The sequence below is a fragment of the Nicrophorus vespilloides genome, unplaced genomic scaffold, assembly GCF_001412225.1.
Source record: "Nicrophorus vespilloides isolate i.1.1-1 unplaced genomic scaffold, Nicve_v1.0, whole genome shotgun sequence".
Lineage (NCBI taxonomy): Eukaryota > Metazoa > Arthropoda > Insecta > Coleoptera > Silphidae > Nicrophorus > Nicrophorus vespilloides.
The window spans coordinates 1-14,104 of record NW_017095671.1 but is presented as its reverse complement, the minus strand read 5'-3'; the positions used below and the strand labels follow the sequence as shown (position 1 = coordinate 14,104).

The 14,104-nt window shown below is 31.7% G+C and overlaps 3 protein-coding genes and 1 pseudogene across 3 annotated transcripts; all 4 read right to left on the bottom strand.

Annotated features, from left to right (window-relative positions):
- Positions 1-2,715: 2,715 nt before the first annotated feature.
- Positions 2,716-5,966, bottom strand: LOC108559306 (triple functional domain protein-like). Its single transcript, XM_017916547.1, has 10 exons — positions 5,486-5,966; positions 5,358-5,430; positions 5,148-5,300; positions 4,655-4,741; positions 4,249-4,593; positions 3,982-4,186; positions 3,772-3,924; positions 3,303-3,359; positions 3,067-3,129; positions 2,716-3,011 (listed from the first exon to the last, which is right to left on the bottom strand). Exons 1-10 carry the CDS (start codon positions 5,959-5,961, stop codon positions 2,851-2,853), a joined length of 1,773 nt encoding a protein of 590 aa, XP_017772036.1. The 5' UTR covers positions 5,962-5,966; the 3' UTR covers positions 2,716-2,850.
- Positions 5,967-6,295: 329 nt separating this feature from the next.
- On the bottom strand, positions 6,296-8,186 carry LOC108559296 (pleckstrin homology domain-containing family G member 1-like). The gene is made up of 9 exons (XM_017916535.1): positions 8,085-8,186; positions 7,863-8,021; positions 7,717-7,803; positions 7,485-7,666; positions 7,365-7,431; positions 7,118-7,279; positions 6,793-7,062; positions 6,609-6,737; positions 6,296-6,553 (listed from the first exon to the last, which is right to left on the bottom strand). Exons 1-9 carry the CDS (start codon positions 8,184-8,186, stop codon positions 6,362-6,364), a joined length of 1,350 nt encoding a protein of 449 aa, XP_017772024.1. The 3' UTR covers positions 6,296-6,361.
- Positions 8,187-10,089: 1,903 nt separating this feature from the next.
- LOC108559289 lies at positions 10,090-11,520 on the bottom strand (annotated as a pseudogene).
- Positions 11,521-12,242: 722 nt separating this feature from the next.
- Positions 12,243-13,314, bottom strand: LOC108559313. The gene is made up of 4 exons (XM_017916558.1): positions 13,154-13,314; positions 13,009-13,083; positions 12,745-12,948; positions 12,243-12,690 (listed from the first exon to the last, which is right to left on the bottom strand). The coding sequence occupies exons 1-4, from the start codon at positions 13,283-13,285 to the stop codon at positions 12,373-12,375; spliced, it is 729 nt and encodes a 242-aa protein (XP_017772047.1). The 5' UTR covers positions 13,286-13,314; the 3' UTR covers positions 12,243-12,372.
- Positions 13,315-14,104: the final 790 nt, after the last annotated feature.

The window sequence follows — 14,104 nt, the reverse complement described above, 5'->3', positions numbered from 1 at the left end:
TCATATGCATCTTTTGGATTCATTCTAAGTATTATAGTTAAGCTGAATGTTTGGGGAATGTAACCAGTAATAGCAAATTACTGTAGTTTTATTAATTTTATTGAAATTTTTGTCTCTTATCTGAGAGAGCGGTGATTCGCGTTCAAAGTTATAAAACTTGGCGTATGTTTGGTTGCCTATCACAAAACTCTTTGACAATCATTATATTACCTTAAAATCAAAGTAAATATGATTATATTTGTTACTTTATTAAGAGAAATGCATTGTTTCAAAAAAAAAATCATTGAATTTTAGTATACTTATACACAAGGTATAAAATTTACTAAATCTTGAGGATTACATTTGTAATTCTCTTAAGTCTGAAAATTCTGAATCTACTAAACATTTATAATTAAGAAATAAACAAATATGTAACTGGGATAAAGGAAATTTGTAAAAAAAAAACAGATTTTAATGTAAAAAAATAATTTATAATTTTTGGTATAAAAATAGAGATTGAGTAGGAACAATGTTGTTGTTTGTTTTAAATAATTTAAATGTTATCTAACTAATAAGAACAAGAATTGCAAGGTAAGCCACATCATACAGACGACGATGAGTAGAACAAAGTCTTCCCTGATGATCCATCTATCGTTTTCATCTTCAACCACTTCATCTTCCCCATCATCATCACTATAATCATCGACATTCTTAAACAATCTACTATAAACATTGCACTTCTCCGCAGCTTCACGTCTCAACTCTTCTATAAGAATCTCATTCTTTCGATCCGAATCCAAGTAAACTTCCTCTTCAAACTTCTGCACCGCCTCAGAGTCCTCGTAACTTCCCACATTTGACCACTTCTTCGTCGACAATTGAACTTCCTTTGAAACCAACTCCCTGTACTGTTTAGATTCCCGCAGAGCCGCCTTTCTCGCCTCCTCCATCAGAATCCGATTCTTCCTGCTTCCATCGAAGTAGACCGCATTCTCGAACTCGTCGCAGCAGGAATCGCTGCTGAAATTGTTCTTGTACTCGTCGCTCTCTTCCAACGCAGTCCGTCGCGCTTCCTCGACCAAAACCTCATTCTTTTTCGCATCGTCGAAGTAGATTTCCGCTTCGAATTCCGCGATTCTAGCCAACTTTCGCCTCCTCACTGCATGGACTCCGCTCTCGAACTGACGGATCTTCTCGCTGACGGAAGCGGAAGCGGCGTCATCGCTCCACGTGTCCTCCTCGTCCACTTCTTGTGCTACATCCTCATCGGATGCTGCCATCACTTCAACTATTATTACAACTAATTGATCTACACTATACGTCTCTCTTCTTCACACACACACACACACACTCACCACGCCTCTGAATCATTCATCTATCTTATCGTAATCATTTTATCGTAAATTTGGCCACAAATAATAAAAGCCAACGTCCAGGGACGGATTCACATTTTTTTACAAATTTACAATTGACACAGCTAAAAAAAATCAACAGATTATGGATGAAAAAAATACAGTGTCTTCACATTCTATTGATCCAAAAGATGCATATGAAAGTTGAATATTTGAGGAATCTAACAAGTATTCATATATTACTGTGGTTTTATCCGTTTGGCTGTAATTCGTGTTCAAAGTTTAAAAAATGCTCGAAAAGCAGTGTTTTCACATTTCATTGATTTTCTCGAAAACTATAATAGATAGAATGGATCCAAAAGATGCATATGAAAGTTGAATGTTTGGGGAATGTTAACAGTAATCACACATTATTGTGGTTTTATCCATTTGTCTGTAATTGTGGATGAACTTTACTAATTACTAAAATGAAAAGTGATAAAATTTGATTTTGTAATCATTACAAAAAATGTAAATTTTTCAATAGAATTTTGAATTCGGCCCTGTCTATGAACAATTAACATCACAATTATTTGTATTAAGAACAAATAAAACAGAATTCCCAAACTAATTATGTAATTTATTTCATTATAAACAATAATTTACTACGTTTATTTTCAATTGAAATTTTTACAATTTTTGTTCTAAAACAATAAACAAAGAAATCTCAAGTAATTATCATTAAATGTATATGTTTTAAATACAATTTGTAGTGTTTTATCATAGATTTCATAGAATATATGATTTGTTTTGAAAAATGAAAGAAAATCCAATTTTTGTAATTATTTTTTCAATTTTTTTTTTGTATTCTTTTAAGTTCGGTCCTGTCCAGAAGTCATAAGGTCGAGATCAATTAGCGTCGTAATAACGGGTAAAGCAAACGAATCGCAAATAAACAGTTTCTCTTTTATGACAAACTTGAAAAAAACGACACGGAAAAAAATCATTTTTTATTTTTATAACATTAACAAAAATTTTATACATATTTACACGATTTCGAATTACATTTTTTAATTACATAATATTCAAACTTTTACAGTTTATCTTCACTTCAACACTAGTTTCACAATAATTTTTTTTTAAAGAAACGATTTGCATTTCCTGCATCATCTATAACATTTTGTAAACCTTAATTTTCTCACTTAATTTTCGTCCACATTTTCGATACAATTCGTTGCATCATCTGCATTTTCTTTGTAACTAGTAACTTTAACACTTCATCTTCACTTCAACACTACTTTTCATGTTCATTTCACAAAAAATATAGAAAACATGTTTATACTTTTGTAACAATTTTTCGATAGTTTAATTAAATAAAGTATTTAAAATTTGCAAAATCCACAAACTTCTATTGTTGATCTTCACTTCAACACAAACCGCCAAAGAAATTTGATCACGATGAGAGTATTAATTACATCCAAAGATTGTTGGATTTTAACTTTTTTTTATCTTGGAATTATCACATCCAAAGCATTTCAAATTATCTCAAAGCTGACATGTAATAACCCATGTACTTGGTATTCGTGTACATTCCCGCTTTCTGCTTCTTTTTCTTGCTTTTAGCTTTGGCGGTTGAGGTCGAAGCAGTTGCCAAAGATTCATCGGATTTCTTCGGAATCGAAGATCTCCGAAATTTATCAACTGCAAAATCAAAATTAATAAAATAACTTTCAAAATAAAAAAAAATACAGCTCACCTTTTGATTTAAAAGCTTGAGAAAGATCCTGAAAAATCCTTTCAGTAATCGGAGGTGCCGTATCTTGAATGAAAAAGATAATAAATATTACATTTCAATTGCAATCAATTCAGTTTTTTTGTAATTATTTTCACTTGCAAATCAATCAAAAATAGAAACAATTTGATTTCAAATAATTTTAGAGATAATTGATGAAATATTGGATGAAAATACAATTAATTTTTATTGGTAATTACCTAATTGATCTCTGCTTTCTTCTGGTTTTTGAGTATTCTTAACTAATGGCGTATTTCCTGCAACAAATAAATTACACTCACATTTTGATGGGTAGTTCAAATGAAGTAGTTCAAATCAAGCGATGGAAATGGTTATTCAACTCTTGCGTTTTCAGAGTTAGTCATAGATTTGAAGGTGAATGTTGCGAGATGTGAACTTGGTCACGATTAGTCAGGTAATCTGAATTACGCAATTCGTTACAAACCGGTTAATATAATGTGTCAATATATCAGATAAGGTAAATTGTGACAATGAAAAAGTGCGATTTAAGACTAAAAATTCGATGGATTAAAGATGATGTCTTAACAAGAAATTAGTATTTAATTGAATGTAATTAAGTTTTGCAATTATCTTGAAGATATAGATTGCGATGTTATGTGAAAATTGTTATTTTAGTCTGAGATAAACAAGTGAATCATCGTATCTTACTGTTATCACCGCCGCCTATTGTGGTTCCCCTATGGATTATCTTCGTTCTGGGAGTCGGAACAGGCGTACGACTTTTACTTTTCACCTGAATTTCATCACCTTTAATCATCTCTTCGTCGCTTATATCCTCTTCGTACAACTTCCTGATTTCAGCTGAAGCAACGAAAACATGTTAAGTTTCAGTAAAATTGTTGAGAAAATGAATAATACTTCGTTTCTTTTTCAACTGAATCATGAGAAGTTCGTCGATTTTTCCGGAACATCTGTGCAAAGATTCGTAGTCTTTAGCTTTGATCACGAATTGTACACCGAGTCTTCTGTAGTTCTGCAGAGTAATGGTGAATTTGTCCTCGTCGATCGATCGATACAGGTTCTCCAAATGGATGCGGTCTTTGTAGAAGAAACTTTTCGTGCACTGCAATCATTTATACGTTATTTCTCTATCCAACTATTGAATGAATTATTGATGAAACTAACAGCATCTCTTTTCGCGAAAATGATCATCTTGCTGAAGAGGAACAAGACGATGTCCATGCGACTGGGTTGCAGCAGCTTGTAGTCGTCGTAGAAGATGAGATCGCCGCATTTCGAGCAGCTGTAAGGATTATCTTTGATCGAAGCTAGAAGAACGGCATCGTTGGTCTTCGTCAAGTATTTGGCTATCAGCAAGATTGCTCGATCCAAGTAGTCGGAAGATTCGCCGGATTTCCGTAGACTTTTCTGAAGACTCTCCAGGAGGAGTTTGTATTTGGTTAACCTTTGAATCGGTTTCAGAAGGTGACTTTTTAAGCCGAGTCTATCTTTAATTTGTAATTCTCTTTCCTGAAATATAGAAAATAAATTAACTTTGATTTAATATTTGGTGGTAGTTATAAGAAATTACCATAACTATATCTTTATGCTCGATGAGGAGATCGTTGGAACGCTGTTTGTGGCTTCCATAATACGGGTATAAATTGAACAATTTCTCCTGAAAAAAATTAAAATAAAACTATTTCTTTTTCAATGAAAATAAACATTTATTCAAAATATGCAAACAAAGATTCATTCTTCATTCGTTCTTCATTCGTTTTTGATTCGTTCTTCATTCGTTCTTCATTCGTTCTTCATTCGTTCTTCATTCGTTCTTCATTCGTTCTTCATTTATTTTTCAAACAATAATTTTATATTAATCGATTTTAAATTGATGCTATTGTATGAAACAATAACGAAAATTCGAGATTATCAAATGATATAGATTATTTCTAATACTCATCATTTCTGCCTTCTACGATCTTAATTAATTACATTACTTAATAGAATTGCACGCAATCAATTAACACAAACAATTTCTAGTAAAACAAAATATTGAAAACAAAACAACAAATCCAACTTACTTGATTCAAGAAAACCCATCCAATTCCATGATAATCCGATTGATATTCCGTCAAGGCTTCCAAGAAAACAATACTGTAATTTATTATATCCTCGACATTGCTGAAAATGAACGAAACATTCGACATTCTACGTTTCAAGTAATTCTGATAATTCTGAAAACGAAAAAGAAATTATAATGTTTATGAATTGTTCAGTTATAATTAACTTACATCCACTGCGTATTTGAGACTCGCTATGTACTTCAATTCTGTGTCTATCAGTTCAGCTACAATATGTTCCTTTCTGTAATCAAATTGTTTAATTTTTAATTGCTTTTTTTTGTAACAAATTTACTGACTTGTCGAAGGAGTTGTCTTCGAAATCGTGTTTCCTAGGTTCGACGACCTCGATCTGCGCTCCAGAATCGTCCTCGTTCTCTTTAACAACTTGTAAACTATTCTCATCTTCATTCTTCTCTAAAAACTCCACTTGTTGTCCATCCTCGTCCTCCTCTTCGATCGGAAAAGTTCCGGACCAAATAAATCTTCGATCCTTCAAAGTCACGTACTCCAAATCGTCGTCCACCAAATCGTCCCCTGCCTTCTCCAATTCCGCAATGTACAATTCGGACACGTTCTTCGCCCTTCGACGGACTTCTTCGATATCCAAACCGGGTCCACAGAATCTTATCACATCAACTTTAGGCTCCACCAACTCGTCGCGCACGTCCTCGTTGAAGTACAGGGACGTTTCGAATCTTGCAACCAGATCCTCTTCGGTGGCGGTCGTCGGTGGCCAAAACTTTGAATTTCCCACTGTTCGAGGACTCTCCATCTCTTCACCGGTCTTCGGACCATTTGGTGACATCTCAGCGCGTCGCAAATGCCATGAAACTAATGGCGAACATACAAAAAAAAATAATTTATTAGCTTATCTAATCTCATCGTTATCGGCGCGAGTTTAAAGGTATTGTAGCAGAGCGACCTTATCGATTGCAAAAAAAAAGATAATTAGAAGAGGAATGTTTCAATTTTCATTTTTATTGTATTGTATGTGTAAATATTAACGGTAACATCATTACATCATGATAAGATTCGATAAAACTTTTCATTATGAAACTAAAATAGAACTTAAAAGTGCACAGTTTTAAAATTAGAATTGCATCGAAATTTATTTCATAATTTTTGTACATAAAACTTAAAATTAATCAAATTTACTAAAACATTTCAAGTCTTTAACTATTATCAATGTTAATCCAAACGGTTTTCAACAGATTATGCCAATCCTCGATGTTAGACTCCGAAGATTTGATCGTTACCAAATGACGATCCTTGTGTTCGTACCTATCGAAAAAAGTGATCTTTTCGTTGTGGAATTTGTAGCATCTCATGTTCATCGTCAAGACGTGATCTTCATAATCGTTGCTCTACAAAATATTTCAATATTTCATAATAAATCATAAAATTAACATTTTAACGCACTTGTGTCGTTCTTTTAGTGAAAACTATAGATTTTTCGAACAGAAAAACCTCGAATTCATTTTGCTGCTGTTTAATTGTTACTTGAAGCATGCCGCGTTTCAGAAGCTGCCCTTGCTCACCCAGATCAATCTAAAAACAATACTTTATACTTTAATTGATTTTACTTTGTAATTTTTTATAGTACGTTCGTATCTTTTATAGCTTTTATAGCCAAATACTCGTTGCTTAACCAAGATAAATTCGTGATCATCTCCAACACTTTCCTAACGATTTCCAGAACAATCTTCTCCGAATCAAACATTTTCAAAGCTTTCCTCATAAACTCCCCATACATTCTCAACATCTCTTGCGTCGGTTCTATGCACAAATCCAATCTGTAAGTTTCCCTGTGATACGCTTGAGCCTTATCGTCTATTAGAAACATGCCCGAAGGATACAAATCGAAAACGTCTTTCTGTAAAAAAAAATATTTAAAAGAAAGGAAATAACAAATTTCCGAATAAATGTACGTAATTTAAAAAGGTTTGGAAAAATTCGGAAACATCGCCGTTCTGGAAATGCATCTCCAGTTCCCCAAGCAAAGGCTTTTGATTCACCAGAATCTCCTGCGCATTTCCGTATAGTTTCTTTCGTCTAGTTTCAGTGAAATTATCGCTAAATCTGTTGAAATCCTGAAGAAAAAATTGCTAAAGTCAAAGATTTAACGGCGCCTCGATTAAAAGATAGGGCGGATATATCCGCCGATTATGAAATCACCTTAATATAATCCCCCAATTTCCGAATATTTTTTCTCTCCTGCGCCATGATTTCACCCAAAAGTATACTAATTAAATTATATTAATAAGAGTTAGTAAAATAAATAAGATTAAAACCTACTTGCATTTATTCCGTAATCGTTTTTTGCTCTTAACAATTACAGAAATTGCGCGTTCGAAATCGTCGTTCGAATCACAAACATCTTTCAACTCTTTCATAGAGAACTGCAGAGAATTCAAGTGAGCTTCCACGAAAGATTCTTTTTTACCGTTCGGAACTTTCACGTAAAATTTATCCATAATCTAGAATAATATTTATATTATAATTAAAGAAAGTAAACTAAATAATTTACGGGAAAATCGTCCTGACAGAACGCGTGCAGCCAAAGCAAATACGATTCAATTTCAAAGAAGTCTTCGTACAAACGAAACATTGCTTTCTAAAAAGAAAAAGAAAAAACATCAATTATTTCAATTAATGTTATTTTTGTTGCTGTACGTTATTGATGATCCATTTTAGAAGATTCTGATGGTCGAATTCTTGAAGAGATTGGAGGAATGGTAAAAACTGCGTTTTGCTGTACATGAGTATAGAAGTCAGGTAACTGGAAACGCTCAATTCGAAGTTGATGTGATCTTTGGAATTCAATAGTTTGTCCTTAAAAAAAAACAGTAAGCTTCAGTTGAGATGATCAAATTGTGAGGTTTTATTAGTAATTACGTTGGCGATTTCTTCTAGTTTCTTGCAGAAGCATACTTCTTTCCACTCTAAATCCTCGAAAATATCCGCTTGTGTTCGCGAGTTCGGTGATTTCGCCGTCATCTTTAGTTACGAACTGAAAATTTGTCGCATTATCGACGCACTGATAAGCCGTATCTCTTAATTTTTTTTTTCATTATTTTAAATTTTATATTAATTTTTCCTAATTAATCTTTCATCTTTACTTTACATAAGAATGTGATATTTCTAAAGAATTTTGATGGGATTTAGAGAATTACTACAAATAATTTCAGAATTTTGATGGGATTTAGAAAATTACTGTAAAAAATGAAATTTCTATGAGATTTTTTTAAAAATTTGTTTAATAATATATTTACTATAAATGTACTACAATATTCACACTACTTAAACTATAATATTAAAACTAAAACACACTAAATATTTACATATAAAAAAGTTAAATTTACAACTTTTTAAACCATTCTCAAATCTTAAATTTTCTATGTTTCATTATACTTTTTCAATTGCAACAGATTTTGAGTATTTTTCAATAATTACTACAAAAATGATTTGGATTATTTCTTCAATTGAATATTTTGTTAAAATTTAGAGAAAAAGAAACATAAATTTTCAAAAAAAAATAAACATCTTTATTGTTTCAATATATTGTTAATTATGTAATACATGATATAAAAACCTAAAAATATCCAAAAAATGAGTCAAAAGTAAACTTCACATGGATTCAAATACATTTTTTTTATATAAGTTAATATTTATTTAGGTTTTGTATTAATGACAAAATAATATCACAAACTGTGGTTTGCTTAGAAAATTACTGTAAAGAATGAAATTTCTATGAGATTTTTTAAAAATTGGTTTAATAATATATTTACTATAAATGCACTACAATATTCACACTACTTAAACTATAATATTAAAACTAAAACACACTAAATATTTACATATAAAAAAGTAAAATTTACAACTTTTTAAACCATTCTCAAATCTTAAATTTTCTATGTTTCATTATACATTTTCAATTGCAACAGATTTTGAGTATTTTTGAATAATTAGTACAAAAATGATTTGGATTATTTCTTCAATTGAATATTCTGTTAAAATTTAGAGAAAAAGAAACATAAATTTTCAAAAAAATTTATTGTTTCATATTGTTAATTATGATAATACATGATATAAAAACCTAAAAATATCCAAAAAATGAGTCAAAAGTAAATTTCACATGGATTCAAATACATTTTTTTTTATATAAGTTAATATTTATTTAGGTTTTGTATTAATGACAAAATAATATCACAAACTGTAGTTTGCTTAGAAAATTACTGTAAACAATGAAATTTCTATGGGATTTTCTAAAAATTGGTTCAATAATATATTTACTATAAATGTACTACAATATTCACACTACTTAAACTATAATATTAAAACTAAAACACACTAAATATTTACATATAAAAAAGTAAAATTTACAACTTTTTAAACCATTCTCAAATCTTAAATTTTCTATGTTTCATTATACTTTTTCAATTGCAACAGATTTTGAGTATTTTTGAATAATTACTACAAAAATGATTTGGATTATTTCTTCAATTGAATATTTTGTTAAAATTTAGAGAAAAAGAAACTTAAATTTTCAAAAAAAAATAAATAAAAAATAAACATCTTTATTTTTAATTATGAAATACATGATATAAAAACATAAAAATATCAAAAAAATGAGTCAAAAGTAAATTTCACATGGATTCAAATACATTTTTTTTGTTATATAAGTTAAATATTTATTTAGGTTTTGTATTAATGACAAAATAATATCACAAACTGTGGTTTGCTTAGAAAATTACTGTAAAAAATGAAATTTCTATGAGATTTTTTTAAAAATTGGTTTAATAATATATTTACTATAAATGTACTACAATATTCACACTACTTAAACTATAATATTAAAACTAAAACACTCTAAATATTTACATATAAAAAAAGGAAGAATTTAAGCGTTTTTATGGAACAAATTCTTCAATTTGGACTTTTTCCCGTCGACGCTCTCATTAGATCTGGACATAGTTTTAACCGGATTATTCTCGCGCTCTTCCTCGAATTTCTTTTTCCTCTCCACCAAATCCTTCTTCTGAGCTTCGAGCAGCCACTGATTGGTCACATATTCCGCCTGCAACTCTTCCTCGAGAATCCTCAACCTCTCCATCTTCTGCTGCACATTTTCATCGAACGACTTCTGCAGCTCCTCTTCGATATTCTTCAATTTATCAACACGTTCGCGCTTTTCCTCTGCAATCAACGCGATAGGATTCTTGTTGGATAATTGCGTGATCTTCCCAGTTATGCCCAAAGAAGCCAAACGTTTCGATCTGTAATTCTCATAATGCACTTCGTTCGTGACATCGATTAAGTCCTGCATGTGAGTGCAGATCAAAGTGTTTCGCAGAGCTGTGAAATCGCAATGCTCGGAATCCTCTACGTTGATGACGCCCCAAGGGTATTGTCTTCCCCTGACGTTTTTACCATCGACTTCGTAGATCGTGTTCGAGCCGACGACGGCGAAAGGAAAACGCTCGTTTTGCGAACCGTCCAAATCGTCTTCGTCTTCAGGAAACTTGTAGATTTTAATGTTGTTTTCAGCGATTTCCTCTAAGATTTGCTTCTTGAATGAAACGCGTTCGTCTACGGTTAAAGTATCAGCTTTGGCTATGATCGGGATCAGATTCACTTTAGAGCTGAGCCTCTTCATCGATTGAATGTCTAAATTCTTTAAACCGTGACCAGAAGGTTGGATGAAGTACAAGCAGCAGTGGACGCGTTCATCCCTTAAAATCATCCTGTTAACTTTTGACTCTTCAGTAAGGTAATCTTCGTATTTCGTCTCGATATAATCTATGATAGGTTTCCAACAGTTACTGTTGTCTACAGCATCGCCGAAACCTGGACAATCCACGACAGTCAATCTTAAGTAGACACCGTTCTCGTTCAATTGCACAGTCGTAGCTTCAACAGCTACAGTCTTCTTGATCCTCTCTGAAGGTCCCGGATATTCTGAAGAGTACACATCGGAAAGAAACATGGAATTCACCAAGGTGGACTTACCCAAACCCGATTCTCCGACGACCATCACGGTGAAATGAAATCCTCTCTTCACAGCCTTCGAGTGCACCTGATTCGGTAGATTCGCGAATCCCACGTAACCGTTGATCGTCCTCTTCTGCGGACGATTCTTCCTCTTGTTGCTGCTCTTCGCAGGTTTCATCACCTGGTCTTCTGCTGGTAATTCATCAGGTTTGTTGACTGTTTCTTCTGGTTTCTTAGGCATTTCAGACGATTTGAAGCTCGATCTCAGCAAACTGTTGGATCGTTTGAAAGCATTTTTGACGGTCGTCGGAGCTACGAAGAAACTCACCTTCTTGGACATGTTTATGCTTGAAATGCTGAATCTCTTCTGACGACGATTCGCAAATCGTGCGCCCTTTTATACCAAACGTGAAGTTTTCGCGCAATGTTTTTCTTTCAGGATTTCTAGTTTTTATTGCTACCAATATCTTTACTGCTGCCCTTCTCTAACCATCCTTTTTTACCTAAATTCAAACACGTTATCTTGGGCATGAAGATTACCATAAACTTAAAACTGTTTAAATTGAATTTCATGGAAATTTGCAAAATTCACAAAAGAAAAAATATATTACTAAATAATTACGAAAAGTACAGATTTAACATTATAAAAGTTTCATTTTATAAGTAAATATACAAAATTGTGCAATCTTTATTGAAATAATAGAAAAAATGTTTTTATAATACAAAAGTTTCTATAATTAAAGTAAAATTTACAACTTTTTAAACTATTCAAATCTTAAATTTTTCTATGTTTCATTATACTTTTTCAATTGCAACAGATTTTGAGTGTTTTTGAATAATTACTACAAAAATGATTTGGATTATTTCTTCAATTGAATATTTTGTTAAAATTTAGAGAAAAAGAAACATAAATTTTCAAAAAAAAAATTAAAAAATAAACATCTTTATTGTTTCAATATATTGTTAATTATGATATAAAAACATAAAAATATCCAAAAAAATGAGTTAAAAGTAAATTTCACATGGATTCAAATACATTAGTTAATATTTATTTAGGTTTTGTATTAATGACAAAATAATATCACAAACTGCGGTTTGCTTTGAGTTTAACATAATAAATAGAGAGTAAAAACTATATTTTTTTTGGTAAAAATAAATACGAGCAAATATATGTTATTGGTAGTAAAAAAAACTATTTCCTCTCGACGATGTTATTGGATGGGAAAGAGCTCAAAGCACGATCGAAGACTTTTTTATCCATGAAATTCAATTTGTAAAGTTTCCTGTTAGCATTTCCAAAGTTCACTTGCATCGTCGTCTTTCCAGGCTTCACGATGATCTCGAAACATTCGATAGGAATACTGTCCAAACAGTTGTACCATTTCCCATCAAATTCCGTAACAATCAAGAATTTCTGCGTTAAGAAAACGTCCAAATAACGTCGCTTCAATATATCCGAAACGTAACATCTTTCCATGAAGAGCACGTAACCAGCCTCCTTCAAATTAATCTAAAAAAATACAAAAGTTACAAAGAAATAATCCTTTTTTTTTTCGATATTAACCTTATGCCCTTGAATACGATTCAATCCGGCTTTAATATACTCGATTTGCGTGTAGATTTGGAACAGCAATTTGCATGTCCTGCTCATCTCATCTTTCCAACGTTCGCTCAACTCTTTTTGCACGCAGAAAGCGCGCATTGCCATCAGGAAATCCTTGATCAGCGTGCCCGGTAAATCGTAATATTCCTTGTTAACATTTATGATCTGCAAATTAAAATTGTATTGAAATAAAATATATTGTTTTTAGTGAAAAATCCAACTCACTTTCGAGAAATTCTGCTCGTACAGCTCGAGCGATTTCTCCCAGACGTCGGTTATGTGTTCAGAAAGGATAGTTTTCTGAGAATTGGACAATAAAAAGGATTAGTAGAGTAATAAAATTGTTTTTTTTTTATAGTTGATGATTTACATGTTTTTCAAACGCGTAGCAAACGTCTTCTATGGTCGTGCATCTCCTTAAAGCAGGTAGAAAAGTCTCGTTGTGTTGCAGGTAGAGAGAATCCGCCAATCCGAAGTAACCTTTCAGCAGGGACGGACCCATCGTTTTCTTGTGATAATCGTAAGAAAAATACTGAAAAAGAAACGAAAATTTGATAGCAAAAAAAATTTCATTAATTATAAATAATTCTCACTTACAATATAGTTTAAGTTTTATATTGCAAGAATTTAGATTACGATTAGTTAAGTAATCAAAATTTAAACTAATGGAACAGAAATGGTTTTTTTTTTGCAAACAAGTTTTTGTATTTTTTAATAAAGTATAAGTAACAAAGTATAATTAATTTTAGTCAAAAGAAATTGGCCAATGCAACTATTATATGTTTCTTCAGCTCATAGCAGGCGAATTGATGACGGCACGAAGATGTAAGGAGACTCATTGAAAAGGTATTTATATTTATTTATGTTGAAAAAATAACGCTCGAAAAAGCAGTGTTTTCTCGAAATCTATAATATATAGAATGAATCCAAAAGATGCATATGAAAGCTGAATGATTGGGGAATGTAGCAAGTATTTATGTATTACTGTGGTTTTATCCGTTTCTCTGTAATTCGCGTTCAAATTTGAAAAAATGCTAGAAAAGCAGTGTTTTCACATTTCATTGATTTTCTGGAAAACTGTAATACATAGAATGAATCCAACAGATGCATATGAAAGCTGAATGTTTGGGGAATGTAACAAGTATTCATATATTACTGTGGTTTTATCCGTTTGGCTGTAATTCGAGTTCAAATTTGAAAAAAATGCTCGACAAAGCAGTGTTTTCACATTTCATTGATTTTCTCGAAAACTATAATACTTAGAATGAATCCAAAAGGTGCATATGAAAGCTGAATGTTTGGGGAATCTAACATGTATTGA